Genomic DNA, 25,240 nt, shown 5'->3' with positions numbered 1-25,240 from the left:
AAAACCAAGCTGGATACGATTCCGTACCACTCAGCGAAATCGCGGATCACGAGGGATTCCAGACCTCTCAACGGAATCCAGACGGAGTAGGGAACCAAACCACTTAACGAAACACCAGCGGATACTTAGTTTCGGATCACTCAACAGAACCGAGCGGATGGCCAAAGAACATATCAACGGCTCGAAACAAACGTGAATCAAGTGCTCAAGATACAAAAACTCAACGAAACAAGAAATAGAACAATGATACGATATGTGAAACAAGTCTCGAAGCAACAAACCCCATGACAATGGGTTAACGGTCAACTAATAGCCCTCACATTTCATCACATCATGCCAATCATACAACACAAACCACATTTCACAAACATTTCCAATGCACAAGTCAAACATACTTAAACAAGTATAATATAATACGATGCCACTAGTACACGAATCGAGTCACATGTCAATCGAGGAGACACATCATCACGATAAGCCCATCATGCTCCATGAAATCTCAACTGAGCTCTAAGATAATCGACATGCTAGAAAAACTCGGGCTAGTTGGCTAAAAAGCCAACCGTCGATCAAGATCTAGAATAGGGTCCACAACCCTAGAAATCTAAATCAGAAGATCCACCTATCAGATTTCTAATCTGTAACTTCCCAAAGTTCACATTATGCTTCTAAAACAACTTACTAAAATCTCATGGCGATCCAACGGTCGGATCGCCGCCAATTGCCAGAATCAGGTGGCGGTTAACAATTAATTTTACTAACCTAGAAATCTAATTTGGGAAGATCCATACATCAGATTCCTGATCCATAAGTTCTAGCTATTCTTAAATATTACGTTCTATGACACATTAAAATTTGGCGACGATCCAACGGTCGGATCATCAATTCATATTTTTGATCAAGTAATGTATCATAATAAAACTAGATTCAAATAATCAATTCACGTCATATGAATTTCAAACATGGACTCAGGGCATCTAATAGCACCTAGAAAGACATTGTCGGTCCGCTGGCCATGCGCCGCCACGGGTGGCAGTTAGCCGTCCCGACTTGCCGAAAAATTCAACTATTTCAAAAAATTACCAAATTTTACAGAAAAGTAGATCACAGTGAGGGGAACAATTTTCATACCTATGAACAAGGCCAATTTGGCTGGAAACGGCTCTAATTTCACTCGAACCCACCTGAACCCTAGAATGGGTAAGCTTCGATTCTCCTTCCTCTGTGTTCTGCCGCCTCCAAAGTTGTTTGGGGTTTATTCCTGGGCTCAAGTAGAGTTTAATGGTGGTGGTTATAGAGGGAATTTGCTTCAAAATTGGCGAATTGTCGCCAAGAACACCATAGTGCCATCGACGCCATCTCCACGAAATCAAGACCAAACACTGTCGGTATTGGGGTGGAACTTTAAGAATAAAGGGCCATGGTGTCGTGTGCAGGTGATGGCGAGCCTTGGATCACCCAAGGACCGGTTTGGGTAGCGGGTCAAAACGGGTCAAAGGGAATCCGGCTGATCCCCTTCATCTCTCTCTTCCCTCATTTCTCTCCTTTCCCTCCTTGCTCTCCCTTCTTATTGGTAATTTCCCTCTCTCCCTTATTCCTGATTGGTTCCCACCATTCCATCATTTCTCTCCTTAATTTTCCATCTTCATTGACCATTTCTCCTTTCCTTCAATATGGGCCACACACCTTCGTTAGATTGCTCTAGAAAATCTGGAGTATTCTAGATGATGCCAGAATTACAAAAATGTCCCTAACTTTAAACGTTAATAACTCTTTCATTATAACTTCGTTTCACGAACGGTTTGTGCCCACGCGTTTATGAGATCGAGTTCTATTCAAAAATATAAATTGTGACCTCGAAAGGTCTACGGATTTTAAATAATTAATGTCCAAACTTCACTATTCGTAACTAGTTTAATTAAAATCTAAATTCAAATGCATTAATATAAATTCAAACGTCCGTAACTATAATGTTATATTAAAAAGTTATTGTTCTCAGATTTTTTAGTGCACATCACAAGTACACATTTAAGTTACACATATGAACAAAAACGTTAAATTATTTAACTTCATTGGAATCTAATAGCTTTTATTCATATGTGTAACTTTACTTTTACTTTTGATGTTCATTAGAAAAAATTCAGTTTATTTTATTTCTAATTTACTAAAAGGTTATATTGAATTTTGTTTTTTCTCTTATTATTGCTTTTTGGGCCGATGAAGCTAAAAGATAGCCCAAAACACAACAGGGCACTACATAAGGAGCAGCCCAAAAGTGGGAAGTAACAGTCCATAGCTCAACTCAATGGGACAAGGGGACAAACGATACAGTTAGTTGGTTAAATTATTAGTTATTAGGAGGAAAGGAGATTGGTGGGAACAGAACCCCAAATCATAATTTTACTTATGTAGATACTGGTCAGTTGTTCGTTTTGGAAAATAATTTCAAGCACATCTTAATATTTAGGACCTTTAAATATAATAAAATGTGTTGATGCACAAAATCAATGAGGACTTTGGTACAAGAGAAAATGTTAAGTTTGTGACCTTCGCTAGATTGCTTTGGTAATTAGTGTGGATAAGTATGTAAATCGATAGAGACAGGAAAACAAACACAAGATGTACGTGGTTCACCCAAATTAGCTACGTCCACGGAGTAGAGGAGTTCTCATTAATTGTGAAGAGTTTACACAAGTACGTAGGTTCAAGCTCTCCTTTAGTGAGTATTAGTGAATGATTTAGTACAAATGATATTAGGAAATATTGTGAGAGAATGATCTCTATTTATAGAAGAGAGTTTCTAGTTTCATTCTGACATTGACATGTGTCGTGTTGTGATTGGCTTCTGATGTTGACATGTGTCGCGCTATGATTGACTTCTGATGTCGACACGTGTCGCGCTGTGATTGGCCTCCTGGTTTGAGGGAAACTCTTCTTGGTCCTTAACGGTATAACGTTGACCGGTGCTCAGTCGTTTCGGGATTGGTCAAGTATGGTACAAACAAAATGGATGAGAGTCAAAGAACAATGTTGATAGTATGAATTTTATATTGGGAAAAAAAAAATGAATTTTGTATGTGCTTATAAGTAGAGCTACTCCTCATATTGCAAATTGAGTTTATGGTGGAATTTCAATTTTCTTTATGGTACCAAAGAGCAGGTTGCTTCATATATTAAGTTCAATGGCTTCACCTCATCCAATTTGTATCTACTTTGTTTTAAGCTTGAAAATTCGCCCTACATGAGGGTTAAGAATATGAATCTTACATTTAAAAAATAATGGATTTTGAACGTGCTTATAGGTAGTGCTACTTATGGTAAAATCTCAACTTTCTCCAAACAAAAATAAACATGATTGTTCAAAAGAAAACTGGTAGGCATGCATCATTTCCTATTCGTTTTTAGAATTTGTTTGGAGAGGAGGTGATATCAAGAAGGAAAACCAACAAAATCTACAGATACTTCTTATTTGCTGATGAGCGGGCTATATCTGCACAATCTAATGACGCACAATTTCTTTTCATGATATTATTAGTTTTTTGGAAATACATGCATGGGCTTTTAGTATTTACTATTTACATGCACAACAAGGTAAAGTAAATGCCGATAGACTAGTCAACCCTTCATGAACTCCCGTTAGATATCTAATCAAAGGCCTTGAGACGTTAGATCCCCATCTGACGAGGAGTCGGAGATGCTACACTTGATACTTTCCAGCAATGGGCTGAATATCTTACTTCGACTATTTTTTTTTTTTTGTACATCGATAATGTACTTTTGAGCAAATAAAAACGTTTCCTATTTTTTAAGGTAACGAAAATGTTTCCTAGTTTTAAAAGGATTATATCCATTTACTTGAAGTCCAATATTTCCTGACCACACAAGGAAACCTGCCATATAAAATATCACCCACTCAACCATAGAATACAAGCTGGATGGATGAAGTGGAAGAGTGCATCCGGCGTGTTGTGTGACCGCCGTATGCCACTGAAGCTCAAGGGAAAATTTTATAGGACGGCAATAAGGCCGGCGATGCTGTATGGTACAGAATGTTGGGCGGTGAAACATCAACACGTACACAAAATGGGTGTAGCGGAGATGAGGATGCTTCGTTGGATGTGTGGGCACACGAGAAAGGATAAGATTAGGAATGAGGATATCCGGGGTAAAGTAGGAGTAGCCGAAATTGAAGGAAAGATGAGAGAAAATCGGTTACGGTGGTTTGGACATGTGCAAAGAAGGCCTACTGACATTCCGATTAGAAGATGCGACTATGGGACAGAGGTTCAGGGCCGAAGGGGTAGAGGAAGACCTAGGAAAACTTTGGAAGAGACTCTAAGAAAAGACTTAGAGTACTTGGATCTAACGAAGGACATGACACAGGATCGAGCACAATGGCGTTCTAAGATTCATATAGCCGATCCCACTCAGTGACTTGGATTTTCCAAGTCTCCAACCGAGAAGTTTTCCTCACTCGGGAAATTAAAGGAACACTACCCCAACCTACATGCTCCACTCAGAAAGCTTCAACATACAAGCTTTAACAAAAGAAAATTCAAAGAACTTAGCGAAGAAGGCTTTGGTGTATTTAACACAATACGTTGAAATGAAGGAAAGCTTATTTATTGATATCCCCGATAAGCTACAAATATGTACATATACATGAGTCAAAATAAGCACACAAGAGGGAGCCTTCACAAAGGTTGCTTAGGAGAAGTCTCAGCAGTCGGTAGAGCCCCAGAAAGAGAAGGCACCGGAGGGGGATCATTTGGAGCCTCAGTACTGGACAGAACCCTAGAAGGAGGAGGCATCAGAGGTTGATCATTTGGAGCTTCATTACGCGGTACAGCCCCAGAAGACGAAGGCAATAAATGCCTTTGGAACAAACCCACAAATCTCTGATGATCAAGTAAAACCTGACCATCAGTTTCCTTCATCTGGTCAAGCTTCCTCTTCATGTTTGTAGCATAGTCATGTGCGAGCCGGTGCAACTGTTTATTCTCATGCTTGAGCCCTCTAATCTCCTGTTTGAGACTCATCACTTCAGCCGCCAATGATTCAACTTGGTGGGTTCGAGCAAATAGGCGTTGGGCCATATTAGACACAGAACCTGCACACTGAACACTGAGAGCCAGCGAATCCTTAACAGCTAACTCATCAGACCGTTTGGAAAGTAGTCTGTTATCTTTGGGAGTGAGAAGGTTCCTGGCCACCACCGCAGCGGTCATATCATTCTTCATCACGGAATCCCCAACGGTAAGAGGACCAGTAGGGGAGACGAAGGATGGGCGCCATATGTTGTCTGGAGAAGGCGGGGCTGCCTCTTCAACAAGGTTCAAGTCAAAACGACGGTCGGAGGGGCCAGACATTTTCAAAGGTGTTGAAGAGAGAAGAGGTCGGACAAATCAAGATCTTAGAAGTGCAAGAATGAAGCTTGTACTGGTGGAGATTCAAGTGTGCTTTGGAACTTAATGCCAGCCCCTATAAAAATCTGCACTCGACGAAGCTTCAGAAATCGAAGAGGCGCCTACTCAGAAATCGAAGAGGCGTTTGCTTTCTCAAAAGCTGGGCTGCTTAGAGATCACGAGGGTTGATCTCAGAAATCGAAGAGGCGTTTGCTTTCTCAAAAGTTGGGCTACTCAAAGACCACGAAGGCCGATCTCAAAAATCGAAGATGCGCTCGCTTTCTCAAAAGCTGGGCTCCCCAGAGACCACGAGGGCCGATCTCAGAAATCGAAGAGGCACCTACTTTTCCAGCCTTTTCCAAAGTTGAGCACGTGAAGCTTGCAGCTCCCACTACATCGCTCTGACCAAGAAGGGTAAAAGAATAGCAAAGAAACAGCACTAACAAAGTTTAGACCCATAAATTTTGAAGGTCTAGCTACCATATTATTACCCACAAGGGTAAAGGAACAGTACCACTGCTGGATAATTGGAAAGTCCCTGTGTGTCAACCTCTGTGCTTCGTGGCAAGGTAGACTAGCAAACATGCCCAACCTTTACTCACATTCGAGAAAACACTCCCAATAAGATTGCTTGCTCCAAAATCGAAGAGGCACCGTCCTCCGAATCTCGAGAGCCAGACTCTCAACATGACTACTTTCTTAAAAATCGAAGAGAGGGTAAAGGAACAGTACCATTGCTGGATAATTGGAAAGTCCCTGTGTGTCAACCTTTGTGCTTCGTGGCAAGGTAGACTAGCAAACATGCCCAACCTTTACTCACATTCGAGAAAACACTCCCAACAAGATTGCTTGCTCCAAAATCGAAGAGGCACCGCCCTCCGAATCTCGAGAGCCAGACTCCCAACATGATTACTTTCTCAAAAATCGAAGAGACACTGCTCCCCGAATCTCGAGAGCCAGACCCCCAGCATGATTGCTTTCTCAAAAATCGATGAGGCATCGTTCTCCGAATCAATCGAAGAGGCGCTCGCTTTCTCAAAAGCTGGGCTGCTCAGAGACCACGAGGGCCGATCTCAGAAATCGAAGAGGCACCTACTTTTCTAGCCTTGTCAGCACCTGTCACACGCACACTCAGCTTTGCAGAAATTATGGGCATTCTGTCGAAGACTTCTGGTGAAGTAGAAAGCACATGAATCTTACTGTTCAATCACCCACTTCCCACACGCAACAATAGCTCATGGGTACCACAAATAACTTTGCCAAAGTTCTCTGCCAAAGTTGAGCACGTGAAGCTTGCAGCTCCCACTACATCGCTCTGACCAAGAAAGGTAAAAGAATAGCAAAGAAACAGCACTAACAAAAGTTTACACACATAAATTTTGAAGGTCTAGCTACCATATTATTACCCACAACTGTAAAGGAACAGTACCACTGCTGGATAATTGGAAAGTCCCTGTGTGTCAACCTCTGTGCTTCGTGGCAAGGTAGACTAGCAAACATGCCCAACCTTTACTCACATTCGAGAAAACACTCCCAATAAGATTGCTTGCTCCAAAATCAAAGAGGCACCGTCCTCCGAATCTCGAGAGCCAGACTCCCAACATGACTACTTTCTCAAAATCGAAGAGAGGGTAAAGGAACAGTACCATTGCTGGATAATTGGAAAGTCCCTGTGTGTCAACCTTTGTGCTTCGTGGCAAGGTAGACTAGCAAACATGCCCAACCTTTACTCACATTCGAGACAACACTCCCAACAAGATTGCTTGCTCCAAAATCGAAGAGGCACCGCCCTCCGAATCTCGAGAGCCAGACTCCCAACATGATTACTTCCTCAAAAATCGAAGAGACACTGCTCTCCGAATCTCGAGACTCATACCCCCAGCATGATTGCTTTCTCAAAAATCGAAGAGGCATCGTTCTCCGAATCTCGAGAGCCAGATACCACAAACCACTTTTTCAAAGTGCTCTGACAGAGTTAAAACATGTGAAACTGGCAGCTCCCATTACCGTGCTATGACCAAGCAGGGTAAAGGAATAGCATTACTACTTGTTGTTAGGGAGACTCCTATATATGTCAACCTCCATCCCCAACGGACAGGCAGACCTGCAAAAATGCTCAACCCTTCATCATATCTGAGAGGGCACTCCCAACGAAGCCTTTCGAAATATTCAGCTTTCTTTCCCCCCGATAATACCTCTGCAAACAAGCTATACTAGAGCAAGAATATCTCATATCATCAGGGTTAAAAGCAAGAGTATCCCATATCATGCTTTTTCCCTGTCTTTTCTTTTGGCCTTGTTTTTACCTGCAAGACAAGGAGAAAGAGAGCAATCAGTCAGCACTTGGAATCAAGCTTCCAGCCAGGAGCTGACTGCCTGGAACCCCTTACCTGATTACTTACCTGGCATTGCTCTCGAGTACTCATCTTCAACATCTTATGTTTCCAGGGAAGATTCCGTTTCTGCTTGAGGAACAGATAGGGCAAGTGCGAAGGATACAAGGAAGCATGTGGAGACAAGCGTAACAGCACACGTGCCGATACATTCATTACTCTGTCAAAAGCAAAAGTATCCCATATCAGCAGGGTGGAACGTACTCTAGATTTGATGGACTTGTTTTGACCCTCAAATTCTTCAGTCGGCCTTATACTCTGGAGGAAACCAGAAAACCCTCCAGCTCAGTTCAAGAATAAGCCTGTGGAAAGTTACTTCTTCAAAAGCAAAAGTATCTCATATCATCTCTTCTCATTTTTCTTCTCTTTATCCTTCATGCTGCTGCAAGATGGGGAGAAGGTGAACAATCAGTCGGAGCTCTGATTGCTTACCTTGTCTGTCACCTTTTTCAGCAGACCCCCTAGCTCGGCGACTTGGGGGACTCCTACTACATGGTTTGTATCGCGCTTGACCAAGCCTGAAACTACAAGTAAGCTTCAAGTGAAATTGATACATTACCTTGTGCATCTCCACCAGTTAAAGATACCACCCCTGGATGGAGGAATAGTACTTCCAGAGAAGATGCCACATCTACCTATGAGACAGATAAGGCAAGTCAAGACGACACCACACTCCGATACTTAGAAGTTTCGTGATTACGAGATCATTCTCCCACAATATTTCCTAATGTCATTTGTACTAAATCATTCACTTGTACTCACTAAATTAGAGCTTGAACCTATGTACTTGTGTAAACCCTTCACAATTAATGAGAACTCTTTTATTCCGTGGACGTAGCCAATCTGGGTGAACCACGTACATCTTGTGTTTGCTTTCCTATCTCTATCCATTTATATACTTATCCACACTAATGACCGGAGCAATCTAGCGAAGATCACAAAAAGCGATCGTTTTCGCTACCTAGGATCTATCTTGCAAGAGAACGGAGAATTAGATGGAGATCTCAACCATAGAATACGAGCTGGATGGAAAGAGTGCATCCGGCGTGTTGTGTGACCATCGTAGGCCACTGAAGCTAAAGGGAAAATTTTATAGGACGGCAATTAGGCTAGCGATGTTGTATGGCACAGAATGTTGGGTGGTGAAGCATCAACACGTACACAAAATGGGTGTAGCGGAGATGAGGATGCTTCGTGGGATATGTGGGCACACGAGAAAGGATAAGATTGGGAATGAGGATATCCGAGGTAAAGTAGGAGTAGCCGAAATTGTAGGAAATATGAGAGAAAATCGGCTCCGGTGATTTTGAACATGTGCAAAGAAGGCCGACTGACGCTCCGGTTCGAAGATGTGACTACGGGACAGAGGTTCAGGGCCGAAGGGGTAGAGGAAGACCTAGGACAACTTTGGAAGAGACTCTAAGAAAAGACTTAGAGTACTTGGATCTAACGGAGGACATGACACAAAACCGAGCGCAATGGCGTTCTAGGATTCATATAGCCGACCCCACTTAATGGGAAAAGGCTTTGTTGTTGTTGTTGTTGTATTTATTCATTACTACTATTGTACTACATAAAGCACTACATTACATAAACAACCACATATATCTTTACTAGAGCTTTAAAAGCATTATGCTAACTACATTAATTATTTAAAAAAACATAAAGAAGTCAAAGGATAGGCCTTAACAAGTAGATAGAAGATAAAGTCACTGCTTTTAAAAATTTCTTCTAGTGGTCACTGAGGGTGACAGCCCGTAAGCAAGCTTCCTCTTCCTATGGTCGAGCAAGTAAATTACCTTCTTGTTCGTCAATCAGAAAGACGAACTGGGCACTACGGTGAGACGTGAAAACACCCAATCCCATTTTGACCTCAATATGTGGAATCGTCTTGTGCCATATGTTGAGATTGTTCGGGAGACATGGTCCAAGCCTGGTATAGCATAGGAACTGAATTATCGATAAGATGTACACCAATTAATCCAGAAAAGAACATGTAATTGATAACGAGGAAAATTCTGGTGGTGGAAAAGTTAGGACAGGCTTTGGTGGTATTTGCAAGGCTTCAATGCTTCCTTGCAGCATTTCAATCACTCTACTCATAGATGGCCTATCTGATGGCTTCATCTGTATGCACCACAACCCTACCAAAATCATCTTCCTCGCGAGTTCGTTTTCCTCTTCTATCACACCATTGGGCAACCCTAAACTGCTGCCCATCTCAAGCTGCTTATAAACCCAATCCGGAAAACAAACATCACTCGTGTGGCTAGCTCGAGCATTGATGTTCTTTCTTCCTCCAACCATCTCCAGAACCATCATTCCATAGCTGTAGACATCAGACTTAACTGAAACTCCTCCAAAGTTTCTACAAAACACTTCGGGAGAAATATACCCAATTGTCCCTCTTGCATCCAACATCGACATAATACTCTCCTTGTTGAGGCAAAGTTTCGAAAGCCCAAAATCAGAAATCTTGGGGCAAAAGTTTTCATCCAAAAGAATATTATGCGGTTTTATGTCAAAATGTAAAATTCGCGTGTTGCATCCTAGGTGCAAGTACTCGAGTCCTCGAGCTATCCCAGTAACAATATCGAGTAGTTGTTCCACTTCCAATTGTGGATTACTCGTTTGCAAAGCATTTTTGTTGTAAATGTACTTTTCGAGTGATCCATTGGGCATGAACTCATATATGAGAGCTTTTTTCTGACCTTCAAAGCAGTACCCTAACAAAGTGACAACATTGACGTGGGAAGTTCTACTAATGCTTGTAACCTCGTTTATGAAGTCCTCTCCACTCCCTTTGGATGCTTTGAGAACCTTAACAGCGACAGGACTACCATCCAGCAGATTGCCTTTGTACACATCTCCATAACCTCCTTGACCTAGTTTATCTTCAAATGACTTGGTCATTTTTCGGATTTCTGAAAACTTGTATCTTTTTACTGCTAGAGGTCCATTAGTCCTTATGAAAGCCTCGAGATCTTGATTGTTGCTTCTCTTGAAAATTTGCTTCCTAGCTTGAATACAGCGAACAATACCACAGATCATGAGCACACTTCCAGCAGCAGAAGCAGCTGTTGCAGGCCACAAGATGATTAATGGTTAGTAAGTTTAATGTATTCTGAACAGAAATAGGAAAATAGGTTGATATGGAGTATATTGCTTTGTCTTACAGCATTTGTAAAACAGAAAATAGTACACATTAATATAGCTGCAGTAATAACAGTTGAGAGTGATTTTCGCACTCTCGTCTCTCCTTTTCCATTCCTTCCTTGTTTTAGTCTGTTGATTTATAAAGGGCTGCTGATATATTACCTACAATAACCATCCTTTTCCGATTCGATGTACTGTCTGCAAAAGCAATCAAAGTAGCAGGATTCTTAGAATACCGAGGGCAAAAAAATAAGATAATCAGAAAATTTGACTAATAATGGAAACTCCAAACCAAAAACCCTGCTTTAAATCAGACTTAACTTAATTACGATCCCTAATCTTATCTTAAACTGAAAATATGAGTACACCCCTTGAAATTCAATTTTCTTTAATTAAAATCCATCATGATAAATTTCTCTAACTAAAACCCAATGACTAGGCTCTAACTAAGCAATATCCATAATTAAGTTTGACTTGGCAAAATTTGTATTCTTGGATGTCTAAATTACCCCTAATAACACTTACTTTGGGTCTCTCACTCATTATCTACATTTATTTTACATTATTTCATTCAATTAAACGTTCAAATACTTTATGGAGATTTGGAAAAAAATTGAAATGTCATAATTCCTAATTTACATGATACCAATGTTCCTTATACAGTTGTTTTCACATGATGCTAACAGGTAAAATAGTATATCCTACTAATATAAAAAAGTTATTTTATTTCAAATTAGCAATATTTTAAATGTAACATAGGTAAATTATTTTTCACAACATATATAACAATATAAGTTCCTAGTAAATTATGTAATGACATATACAAAATAATTTACCTACAAAATAAATAAATATTTTTTTTCAAAATTAATTAAATACCAATATTTTGCAAAAAAAAAAAATATATATATATATATAACAATTTACCTACAAGCAAAATAATTTACCTACAAGATAAAAGAATGTCGATTGTGTGAACACGGAAAATTCCTGAAACGAAAGAGACAAGAACAACGACGTGCACAAACAAATATTTGTATTTGATGATTTTGGGTTACAATCTCTCTCTATTTTGATCCTCTGATTCGATCTCCGTAAGGTGTGTATTTGTGGATGTGCGATTGATCCAAAAGGGCCGTTGGGCTTGATCTAAGGATGAACGTTCTTCAAGGGCCGTGGACTTGATCTTGAAGGTGGATTTGAGCGGATCTTCAAATGGGCTTTTGGGCTTGATCTTTGAAGAACAGTGATGAACGGATCTCCAAGGGCTTTTGGGCTTGATCTTGAAGAACAGTGATGAACGGATCTTCAAGGGCTTTTGGGCTTGATCTTGAAGAACGGTTGGATGTGTGGATTTGTCGACGTTGTTGATCCAAAGGGCCGTTGGGGCTTGATCTTGGATGAACGGATGATGAACGATGGTGCTTTCTTCAAGGGCCGTCGGGGCTTGATCTTGAATTGGTGGATGATTGTTAATCCAAAGGGCCGTTGGGGCTTGATCTTGGAAGAACGATGAACGAAGAACGAAGAACACTTTCTTCAAGGGCCGTCGGGGCTTGATCTTGAAGGTGGATGATTGTTGATCCAAGGGCCGTCGAGGCTTGATCTTGGAAGAACGATGAACGAAGAACGAAGAACACTTTCTTGATTCTTCGGGAACCTGGATGCTTGAGAGCTTCGGAGTTTCAGAGCTTCAGAGCTTCAGAGCTTCAAGGTGTAATATGAATTGGTTTTTTTTTTAAAATGAATGAAATAGGCTTGTATTTATAGAATTTTCCAAGGCCTAATTTTGAATATAATATCCCAGATGAAATAAGTCGTTTCTGCCAGGTGTTGACACGTGTCCTATTTGATGACTTTTCCAACTCATTTCAATTTTCGTTGAGTCACACGCTACGTGTAAAATTTATGTAATACATGAGCGTTGACACTTTGATTTACCGGTCAACATTTATTTACGAAATTTCGATGTCTACAGATTGATTGCACACTTTATATAATAAGGAATTGGATCCCCTCCTGAGCAAATGGTGGGGATGCTCATGACCACACAACACGGACCGTTGGATTTTGATTCAACGGCTACAATTATTATAATTTTTAGAGATACTTCCTATTTGTAGCCGTTGGATCAAAATCCAACGGTCCGTGTTGTGTGGTCATGAGGATCCCTGTCATTTGCTCAGTAGGGGATCCAATTCCATATAATAATAACAAAATATGGCTAGTATATATGTAATATCACATGAAAAATAATTTACCTACAAAATAAATATATATTTTTAGCCAATTGATTCAAATTAATTAATTACATATTATTTTACATAAAAATATAGATAAATTATTTGTACGCATATATATAATTTTAACAAAATGTGTCTAATACATACATGCAAAATAATTTACCTACAATGATTGTCAAACAAATAAAAGAAATGAAACATATGATGGTAAGAGAAGTATAAAGTAGATAATTTTATAATAATAAGGCACTTATTTCTCACAATTATGGTGGATAATTAAATTCATTAACATAATTAGAGTGTTGTGGCCCAATTGCAAATAATTTAAAAATAATAGGTATTTATTTGTATACATGGCAGTCTACTTCAAATTTGAATTTTATTTGGATGTTTAAAATGAAATGGATTTTTGTCAAGGAAATAAATATTGTATGGACTTATATTTAAAGAACCCTAAATTAAACGAAGAAAACTGATCTGAATTAATGGAGAAATAAAGAAGAAATTGATATACATACCACCAGAACGCGAACATATTCGATCACGAGGTCCATCACCGCAATAACAGACAAACGAATCAGAATTCGAGTTCGACCCACAGGTTCCATTGGATAATACACATAGCCGACAGAGCTCCCACTCCGCCTCGTACCCCACCTGAAACCCCTGTTTCAAAACCTGTTTGAGCTTATCCGGCGTGTCAGGCATAACATCCACACCCTCCCACATAATCGGAACTCGAAAATTCAAATAACACGAGGTCCAATTTCCCATACGAATGCTCAAAGAGTCGTCGACATAGTACGAAATATCGTCGCGGTCCGTACCCTTTACCTTGCAAGTGAAGTTATTTGGTACGGATATGTTTCCCGGCTGGCAGCCGTAGAGCAGCGTCAGGTTCCGAACAGCTGGGACGTACGAAAACCGGTCGTAGTCCAAAGTGGTGTTGACGATGTTGTCAGTGCAGGGGGTGTCCCAGAGATCTGAGCGAGCGATTGTCATGGTGTAAAACTGTCGACTTAAGTTCAACACAAGAAAATCCTGGTCTTCAATTTTCATGACAGGGTATTGATCTTCTCGGCAGGTGAGCTCGTAGTCTTCGCGGCCGCAGTGTTGGGGGCGGCTGCCGGTGGCCCAGAAGGGGTAGGAGATGTTTTTAAGGGGGCCACAGTCGTAGTAGCTGCGGCACTCTGAATATCGGAGATTGTCATCCCCAATAGCAGAGGGGAAGACAATCAAGAAGTTGACGATGAAGAAGAAGATAGGTAGTGTTAGGAATAGGTGATTAGGCATAATCATTCGTAATAATATATTCATAGCACGCACATTAATTATCACGTTCAAAGGTGTTTATGTAGTACTAACTCAATTACGTAATTGAGGTGGACTTCTCGGAATTTTCACTACAGTGCTTGAAAAAGTGGACCCCATGTCTGCTGACTTTTTATTGATAAGTATTGTTCAAAGATTTGAACACTTGCATATACCCCAAAAAGGTGTTTATCAAGACTAATCAACACTGATATTTTCTTTTCGATGGTAATAGTAGTGAAATTAATCATTATACATGTAGTAATTTATTTTGTGAAGTTTCGACATGAGATTTTAATTTTCTTTAGCAAACCTGTAAATACTGTAACATTGTAGATTGTTTTCTTGATTTAGAAGAAAAAAAAAAAAAGAGCTAATTGAAAATGTTCCTTGCTTTCTATTGAACATTGAATGAATTGTAGCACAAAGTTGCAAAATGTTGCCTTGCATCTTATACAGAATTGTTTCTCGTGTGGGATAAGTAGCGAGGAAGATGATGCTTGCCACGATGATCTTTAACAACGAAAGCTTCCAAGACCACCAACTAAACTGCAGAGCAAACGCACTGAGAGATCCCGCCAACTAAATTTTCAGCAATTGAGTACAGTTTCTTTAACAATCTGATTTATGCATTTCTTTTTAGAAATTTTAACGAAAAGCTATCGTTACTGTTCACTTTAACGAAAAACCACATTTTTACACTAAAAAGTCAATCATGGTATTATTCACTTTACTCTTTATTTTGTCCTTATCGTTAAAACTCAAAGTTTTTAAGCCATTTTCATTAGTTTTTTTTTTTTTTACATAACTTTTACATCTTTACACTTGTGATATATTTGTTTTTTTCTTATAAAATGTGAAAAGATGTTGTGCAGAAACTATTTTCTTTCATCTTAAATATCAACATAAAAAACTACGAGCTAGGAGGACGTAATAAATGGCAGATTTTGAGATTTTTTTTCAAATTAAATAAGGTTGAAATGGCTCACATCGACCGTATCAATGAGCAAAAAAGAGTTTAAATATCTTAATCCCACTCCAACTAACACTGAAGCCTTTTGTGATAAAACCCCACACCTGACGGATTGTGCACGTGGTAATTACCATGTTGGGGACAATATCGTCCTTTGTGATAAAACCCTACACTTGACGAATTGTGCAAGTGGTAATTAACAAGTTGAAGACAATATCGGTGTTGTTGGAGTGGGCATTTGGCCCGTCTCTCTGATAATTTTACTTGGTATCAAAGCTAGGGAGTGGGCCTGTATTGTACTGCCACGTGATAGGTGGGTCCCCTTGGCCCCGCGAGATGATGGTGGGTCCCTTGGCCCCGCGTATAGGGTGAGTCCCCTTGGCTCCACGTGGTTGTGGTTGTGGTTGTCGTTGTCGATGTGTGGATCTCCCACGTGTGACCCACTAATTAGGTCCCACGTGAGGGAGCGTGTTGAAATGTCCCACATCGACCGTATCAATGAGAAAAGAAGAGTTTAAATATCATAACCCCACTCCAACTAACACCAAGGCATTTTGTGATAAAACCCCACACCTGATGGATTGTGCAGGTGGTAATTACTAACTTAGGGACAATATCGGTGCTGTTGAAAGTGGGTCGTATAGCCCGTCTCTCTGATAATTCTACTAAAAATGGAGTTCTCGAGTTCAAAACTCGCTTCTGGTGTGGAAGTCAAACTTGTAGCCAAGAGTTTGAATCTTTTCAACTTCCAAAAATAATGGATAATCGTGACTTGTCACGCGTTATTCTTCCTTGAAAATACAAAAAACTATCAACGCAAGACTAAAAGTCTTGGTCTCCCTTGTTAATTTAAGGGGTCCATTCAACACAAACAAACAAAAATTATTGCTACAAATTAAATATAAATAATCTAGCTTGCTATCGAACATTCCATTCTGGAATCAGATTTCCTCCTGATCCAAATAAATTGAGCCTCCTGAGCAAAGGATTCTGATCGTTGAAATTTGATCTCATGGTTACAAACAAAGGAGCCCTCTAAAAATTATAATAATTGTAATTGTTGGATCAAATTTTAATAATCTGATTCCTTTGATTTTTAACCCAATTTATTTGGGTCCGAATGAAATCCGGTTACTATGGATTCTCTAATCTTTTGATTAAATAATTGGCTATCCACAAGACGACAAGAGACATGTTGCCTCCTCAAATATCATTTTCTATGACTTTAAGAAAATTGTTATGATAATAAAATTTTAAACTAAATTAACAAACTAAATAAGGTGTTGCTAATAAAAAATAAGAACGTTAATTAAACACTTGTAATAGCCCAATCATCAACATCAACATCAACATCATCTGGTTTATAAAATTTAACTTTGTAATTTGGTTTTTCTAGCATTACCTTAATTTTTTGGGGAAAAGGGATATGGCCACTTATGATGGTTTTTTAGCTCTAATTGCAAGATATTATATCAAAATAATATCTTGCAATCAATTAGAAAATTAATCAATTAATTTTGGTAATCAATCTTAATTTGAAATAATAATTGGGAGTTAGGTGGATTTGATGAGGATTGATGAAATAGGTTTTAAATAAATACCTATTTTAACCACCTTTGACCTTGATTGAACTGTTATTATCCATTACTTGCATGTGGGAGTTCCGGTGTGCCTTAAGGGTAATTTTATCTTTTTCACCTAAAAATCCATGTGTCGCCTCTATATTTTTCTTGATTATTTTTAGCTCCCCGATAAGTGTTTCTACTCAATGGTTTTCAGTTAAGACTTTTCATGTAGTGATGTTGTTTGATTCTAGAAGCTTTCTCTGGTGAGTTAGCTAGTTTTCTATTTTTTTAATTTTTTTTTTCAAGTTTAACACACTCAGTGGTAGGCAATGAGTTAACTGTATAGCTCTCTCTCGAGTCTATGATGTCTACAGCTTTTCAGAAGTGGGAGCTATGTAAAACTTCAATAGAGTTCGCATTACTTTGTAATGAGAAAATGACACTAAACAAGTTTCACACGAAGAATCAATTATAATATGACCAGTGAAAATAACGAGGGTTTTCTTTTCCAATAGTTCTTAAAGTATTCTGAAATAAACGTTAAATTATTTAATTTCATTGAAATCTAATAACTTTTATTCATATGTGTAACTTTACCTTTACTTTGATGTTCAATAGAGAAAAATCAGTTTATTTTATTTCTAATTTACTAAAAGGTTAAAACTGTATTTTTATTCACTTATTATTACTTTTTGTGCAGGTCAAGCTAAAAGATAGCCCAAAACACAACGGGGCACTACCAAAGGAGCAGCCCAAAAGTGACGGCAAAGGCGGGAAGTAACGGTCCATAGCTCAACAGGATAAAGGGACAAACGATAAAGTTAGTTGGTTAAATTATTAGTTGTTAAGAGGAAAGGGGAACAGAACCCCAAATCATAATTTTAATTATGTGGATACTAGTTAGTTGTTCGTTTTGGAAAATAATTTCAAGCACATCTTTACATTTAGGACCTTTAAATATAATAAAATGGATGAGAGTCAAAGAACAATGTTTATAGTATTAATTTTACATTGGGGGAAAAAATGAATTTTGTATGTGCTTATAAGTAGAGCTACTCCTCATATTGCAAATTCAGTTTATGGTGGAATTTCAATTTTCTTCATGGTACCCGAAAGCATGCTGTTCCATATATTAAGTCCAACGGGTTCACATCATCCAATTTGTATCCACTACATTTTAAGCTTGAAAATTCGTCTCACGTGACGGTTAAGAATATAGATCTTACATTTTAAAAATAATGGATTTTGAACGTGCTTATAGGTAGTGCTACTTATAGTAAAACCTCAACTTTCTCCAAACAAAAATAAACATGATTGTTCAAATGAAAACTGGTAGGCATACATAATTTCCTATTCGTTTTTAGTATTCTTTCATTCCTCTGTTTTTGTTTGGAGAGAAGAGTTGAGATCAAGAAGGAAAACCAACAAAATCTACAGACACTTCTTATTTGCTGATGAATGGACTACATCTGCAAAATCTAATGACACACAATACCATTCCATGATATTATTAGTTTTTTGGGAAATACATGCATGAGTTTTTACTATTTACTATTTACATGCACAACAAGATGAAGTAAATGCAGATAGGCTAGTCAACCCTGCATGAACTCCCATTAAATAGCTAATCAAAGGCCTTGAGACGTTAGATCGCCATCTGACGAGGATTCGGAGATGCTACACTTGATACTTTCCAGCAGTGGGCTGAGTAGATATGGTGGTGTATTCATCTGCCAAGTATTCTCGCTAGTACCAGTAGTGGTAGCAGTGCACTCAAAGTCGATGCTGCTTGGTTGGTACCCGACATTGATAGATTTATGATGATGATCGGCTGCGCCTAGGTGTCCATTTTGTTGATCGAATGCTCTCACCGTTGCATGAGGATGATGGTTCGGATATTGCTCCACTACATGATCCCCTGTTAATTAAACATTGAACATATAGTGTTAACTATTGGTATCATGAAATATAGAGAATATATATTGTATATTATCAGCTCCTTAATTGACGTATAGTTGAATGCAATTCGTAGGATCGTGCGAGTGTTTTAAGGAATGATTTGACGTAAAGCGTATGTAAGTGGTTTTTTAAGTTGGTCAAGCGGTTGAAACTATCCCACCATAGAGTATGTTACAGGCAAAGAGATTTTCCGAAGATAACTTTTTTTTTTTTTTTTTTTTGTGGGGGGGCGTTATTTAGAAGTTTAAACCAATTTATAAAAATTCAAGTGTATTAAATTAGAATTTAGTTTTCAAAAACATTATTTTACCTTGTGTCAATAAAGCAGTCTCATTCAACATTGCATCGACCACTTCCAACGAATTCCAGTTTACATAGGCTTCCCTTGCTAAATTCTCAATGTAGGTCTGCAACGTTTAAGAGAGAATTGAAGAACACAAGTTACGTTTAATACTAATTTTTTTTTTTAAAGCACAATAGCAATTGATTGATTAAATGAATTAGTTCATACCCTATTGATATTGCTGAGGTCTCGAATGGGGAAATTTTGGCCATTAACCACGGCCCTCAACACTTGACATATAGGATTTAGGAAAATCAAGAAATGAGAACCGCGAAATATGAACATTTTGTTACCCATCACGCAGGTTTTGGCGTGCTTTACTGTCACTTCCCACATTTTTTCTGACATTCCAACTCCTAAAATCTGGTTTAAAAACAGCATATGGAATAAATTGATATTCATTAGTCAGTTATTTAACATAAGCATTAAGTTTATAATTAATTGTATGTATGAAAGTATTTATATGTACCCTTCTTAGCTTTGACCGGTCAACAACAAACAACTTCAAGAAGTCTTGAACTGTGTGAATGTTCTCTGAGGCTAGCTTCTTGTGAAAAGCTCCATCCTTCCCAATCTTCTCCAGGCGCCAAACTTCATCTTCCAACATTGGTGGGTGATGCTTCTTGTACACTTCACATCAAATTCAAACTTACTTAATTATATGTTGACACGGAAGAATTGATAATACTATGCGATAGTGTGACTATGACACAAAAAAAATTCCTCTAGCTTAAAACGTACAAAATTGACTCAAATTCTATTTCATAACAGGATTTTTTGCTTCATTTTGCATTTCAAGAATTATAAACACTAGTAAAAAGACAAATTAAGTATTAAAGTAAATCTATATTATTCGTTTAACATGCATGAACATTGACTTGACTTGAACATTCATGATTGGTTCGCTTCCAATACCATTGACCAGAAGACGCTCAAATCCGTTGACCCAGGGTCGTGCAGGCCAGACAAGTAATTTTTAAAACCAAATTGGACAAAAAAAAATTAATTTAATTCGAGCCATAGACTGATCATGAACAAGACCATTTCTTCTAAAAACTAATGAATATGCCAAATTCAGACTCAAATATTTAGATTATGCATATAGAAAATGGCCATGGTCCCATATTCCTTCTCAAATAGGCAATTTATATTTGCCATGGTGTTATCGCTGGGTATGAACATGATCTTTCCTCGCAAATCCATGAGACAAAGCAAAATATTTATAAGATGATCAAAGTATGTAACAAGTGAATGTTATTGCTTTGTGCTTGTCATGGTTGGCTCCACTTAAAGATGAGCATCTCTATAAAATGAAAGAATAAGCCTTGGAATCGATGTTCATTTAAATCTACAATACTCGTCAGGTGATTAGGTGATACAATAAATGGGACCATGGTTTCCTCTAAAAAACTTATGTGACATACAGATTCATGTATGTAAAAGGGTAGAAACTATGAATTTGTTTTACAAAAAGATCGGTTCACAATAACAATATTAGTTAATAATAAGTAGTAACAATGATTTGGTCATGATCATGAAAAAGTTCTAGCGGTTTATGAGAAGAAAGAAGGTATGAAGATCATGCATATAATACTTACATTCCCCGCGATGATCTTTAACAACGAAAGCATCGGTCATGGCCTCACGGATCCTTGCACCTTGATAGCCTGTGCCTGGAGCCACTCTTGCTCCAAGCCTAAACTTTCTGCTCCTAATCCAGCTCGAATTATCTGTAAACTCGATCTCCCCAACCGTAGCAAACCCGTCTCTCGCCGTCACGTTTAAGTCGCCAGTGAGCAATGGCCTCTTGCCAGTTCTCTCCCTCAAGACGTTGTTATCAAATTCTTCGCTCGTCCAATTGGCGCGGTCTCCTGTGGGGAAGTCCCCGTCGAGAACAACGATTTCAACTTTGATTGGATTGGGAAGATTAATTGGCACCATTTGATTAGCTCCACTACTTTTGTCCACTACCAAGATTTTAATTGGGTTGTTGTCTTCATCGGATATCTTGCTTGCTGTATAGATTGGGACTGAAAGGCTCTTAGCGAAGACAAGTTGTAAGCTGGATTGTTCTAGGGTTTTGATTCTAAGTGAAGGTTGCCTTGTCAATGAGCGCAGTGATGAGCACCGTCTTAGAACATGGTCCACCTCTTCACTCACCTGAAAAAAATTCAATTTAATTATAGATTGTTTTAATTAATAAAATGTTAATATAATTAAAGAAAATTGATGTTTCACTATAAACTGATTGACAATACGAAACTTTGCTACATAATATATCATTAAGCAGGATTTGCAAGAGAAAATATGCATATATATATATATATAGCTAGGGTTTACGTACCACTCTTCTAAGCAAAGGCTCTAGGGATGCGAAAAGGTTTTGCATGGAGTTCACCAAAACCACTTCCCCGATTACACTGTCAAGAATCAAAAGCAGTTCAAAAATATTTATGATCAGAAAACATTTTATTCGATTTCTAGATTTGCATAAAATAAAAGGTAAAGAATATAACAACGAAAGAAGAAGCAAAGTATTTGCATGTATATATAGAGTTGATAATTAAGGTTAGTAGACCTACGAAGCAAAAGAAGGCCTAGGCCTTTTCCGGTTGTCATCTGGCTGATCTTGGTCGGATTCTGCATCATTAAAAAACCTTTTGGCGGCCATTTCTTCAAAATGTATAACTCCAAAGAATTACACCGAAAGAGAGAGAGACAGAGTGATTGACGAAGATGATTAGTATTGAGGGTTTAGGGATTGTCATGCAGCCATGGCTAGCTTTATATATATACAAGGTAAATATATACATAAGGAATGAGGAAAAATTGATGGGTTAGTAAACTAAATTAAATAATATAAAAAATGAAGTTTCGTGGAATGGCAAAGGGAAGCAGCTAGGTAAGAGAGAAACAAGGTGACCTAGGTTTAGCCACACATGACGATCGACTTTGACGTCAACTTCTATAATTTTATTTATAATTTGCTTCATATTAAAACCAACCACTGCTGCTGCCCTTCTGTCTGTCGTTATTTGGTATTGGTCTTCTTTATCTGGTCCTACTCATCACAAAGTCTCACGGTTAAGATGCATGCATCGTGATGGAAGGGTTCACCGTCAAACCATATCAACCATCAGATTTATGTGTTAGAAAATCTCTATGATTGGAAATTTTAGTTAAGTTGTTAGAGAATTAATCAACAATGTAAATCGATATCAAACTAGTTTAAACGTTTATTTACGTGCACGCGTAACGTCATTTAGCAAATAAAGAGACAAATGAACATGATCACTAGAACTTGGCACCATATCAAACAACTACCAAACCTCAAAAACTTCAGTTCTCAAAAAATTGACTAACAATATAAATCAAATGAGCACTACATTTATGCGATAACATATATGTCTATATCCGCACAAATTTAAAAATAACTTATATGTGGAAATATTCGGGTCCCAGATACCGTGTACTGTAAGTACATCGATGTTACTTGTAGTCACTTACTACATTTCTCAGAAGGTTCTAATTCATTTCTATGTAGGGCCTCTAAATTGTAATGATTTGATTAATTAAAGAATATACCATAAACTTATGACTACAAGCACAATAAAGGAAAGAGACACGTATTGCTCCTTTTCCAGGTAGAGGGAGCTTTATCTCTGCTTAGGCGACCAAAGTTTCAGAGCTTTTGGATGTTGAGAGTGAATCTACATCAGGGAATTAAGTGATTTTTTATATGTCTATTGTTTGTACCATACTTAGGGCATTCGTATTTAGACCTCGTATAAATACTCGAAGAACTCAAATGTAATTATGTAATAAATGAAGGGGCAAATATGTAATAAGTGAAGAGCCTTTATTCTATAAAATGGACTATTCACCCTCACAATCCTCAAGCCTCACTCTCCTCATTAGGGGAGGCCAAGTCTTAGGCCATGGGAAAAGAGCACACAAAAAATAGGCTAGATAGCACACTGCCTCTAGCCTTCTTGTATATTCACCATTCAGAGTGAAACAATATCAACATTAGTGTGGACGTAGCCCAAACATTAGGGTGAACCATGATACATCTTGTGTTCTTTACTTTCTTGCAGATTCACGGTCGGATTTACGTTGTTCCAAGACCCCTCTAGTTTTGTGCATCACCATTTGGTGCCTTGTGTGGGAATCGACACAAAAAGCTATGTCGGTTCTCTTTCATTTTTTTTCATCTCACCACCATGAAACCTTCACAACCTCACCACAATCTCCACCTTGAATCTGCAAAACCCAAGAAACCAAAACCCCTCTCTCTGTAGCCAAATTCTCTAAGCAGCCCAGACACAAACCAACACAAACCTTCGGAGACTCCTCTCTCTCTCTCTCTCTCTCTCTCTCTCTGTCTCTGTCTCTGTCTGTCTCTCTCTCTAAAAAAAAGCGTGGTGTTCGAAGTGACACTGAGAAAATTATTGGGTTTCTAGAGAAATATATAGAAACAGAGAGAGAGAGAGATATATATATATATATATATAGGCAGATTGGTACATGTGTTTCGGGGGATAAGGACACAGATTCCATCTTGAAGCTTCGACTTTCATTCGGGTCCAAAACCGACAACAAGCTCGTCATCACACCATTCCCAGTCAAGGATGATGAACCCTCTCCTCACGCACAGACGCGCATACCAGCGCCGTCGCCTGCCATCTCTTTCAGAAGCATATTCCATCACAATGGCCAGATGGGTAGGAGTAAGAATGACCTCCTTGAATCTGATGATGTTTGGGTGCCTCAAAGACCTATGATTTATTATCTCTCTTCGAACATTTTCATTAATCTTGTTGCCACGCTCGATGTACCTGATGGCAACGAGCTCCCTGGTCTATCTGTCCGTCATCAGCCTGGCGACCCTGAAGTTTTTGGACCCAATATCTGGGACGAAATCATACCAGTCGCTGTCGTGCATGATCGGCATATCCATGGCTGGCCCAACCGTCATTGCATGCCGATCCATTTCGATGAAATCACGAGTTTGCCCCTCGACCAGAGCCGATCACATTAGAGAGCGAAGAATCGGGAAAGTAAACGACGTTGTTCTTAGCTTCAGACTCTAGTTAACCACAATCAACAGCTGAACTCAGCGAGCAGATCGGTGGCTCAATTCAATAAGATCCGTCGCAATTCGGCGGAGCCATCGTCGAGTGAATTTTCCAGTCAATGGTGAATTGCTGTCTGAGGAAATAGTGAATGATGACTCGGTGAGCGGGTTGACTCAGTGGCAGATGCTCCCTGAAAAACAACCTCTGCAAAAGAATCTGAAAAAGATGTGACCTTTTTCTTTTTTCTTTATTATTTTACTTTATCATTATTACTTCCCTAGCTACCAGAGAATGATGGAACTTTCATGATAGAACCCACTACTCGATCAGTCTCATAGATCATTGCAAACCATCAGACATCTCAAACACTCCCACAAAAGAAAAAGAAAAAGGATGTCGGGAGAAAAGCAGAAAGAAAAGCAGAAAGAAAAGAAGAAAGTAAAAGCAGAAAGCAAAAGAAGATAAAAAGAAGCAGATATAATTGCGATGGTGATAGCATGCAGAAAAGGGAATTATGGGCGTGACCCATTGAGCAGAGGGTCGGATTTATTTTTGAATGATGTGATTTATTTTTCTTATCTTTCGGAGACATCTGTATAACCACATCAAAGGGTAATCATAAAAAAAATTAAAAAAAAATAAAAAAAATTTAAAAATACGGCAAGCCCAAAATAATGGGCTGGAATGTTATGTGGTGGGCGAATGCCCATATGCCCAAAAAAGCCAGGCCCTCTATTATCACCAACCAGGTGATCAAAAGTACGTTCAGTACTACAAAAAATTATTCGGCAGCCAGCCGCTATTATCACCAACC

The 25,240-nt window shown here is 38.7% G+C and overlaps 2 protein-coding genes across 2 annotated transcripts; both read right to left on the bottom strand.

Annotated features, from left to right (window-relative positions):
• Positions 1-9,384: 9,384 nt before the first annotated feature.
• LOC103438227 (LEAF RUST 10 DISEASE-RESISTANCE LOCUS RECEPTOR-LIKE PROTEIN KINASE-like 2.1) lies at positions 9,385-14,517 on the bottom strand. The gene is made up of 3 exons (XM_017332710.3): positions 13,716-14,517; positions 11,117-11,152; positions 9,385-10,875 (listed from the first exon to the last, which is right to left on the bottom strand). The coding sequence occupies exons 1-3, from the start codon at positions 14,512-14,514 to the stop codon at positions 9,776-9,778; spliced, it is 1,935 nt and encodes a 644-aa protein (XP_017188199.2). The 5' UTR covers positions 14,515-14,517; the 3' UTR covers positions 9,385-9,775.
• A 4,011-nt stretch (positions 14,518-18,528) lies between these two features.
• On the bottom strand, positions 18,529-22,725 carry LOC139197142 (protein SAR DEFICIENT 1-like). Its single transcript, XM_070823856.1, has 7 exons — positions 21,931-22,725; positions 21,693-21,768; positions 20,947-21,508; positions 19,818-19,978; positions 19,517-19,711; positions 19,316-19,412; positions 18,529-18,964 (listed from the first exon to the last, which is right to left on the bottom strand). The coding sequence occupies exons 1-7, from the start codon at positions 22,017-22,019 to the stop codon at positions 18,675-18,677; spliced, it is 1,470 nt and encodes a 489-aa protein (XP_070679957.1). The 5' UTR covers positions 22,020-22,725; the 3' UTR covers positions 18,529-18,674.
• Positions 22,726-25,240: the final 2,515 nt, after the last annotated feature.

The sequence above is a fragment of the Malus domestica genome, chromosome 06, assembly GCF_042453785.1.
Source record: "Malus domestica chromosome 06, GDT2T_hap1".
Classification (NCBI taxonomy): Eukaryota; Viridiplantae; Streptophyta; class Magnoliopsida; order Rosales; family Rosaceae; genus Malus; species Malus domestica.
Note: the sequence above shows the minus strand (reverse complement) of the source record. Positions and strands in the feature narration are given on the sequence as shown.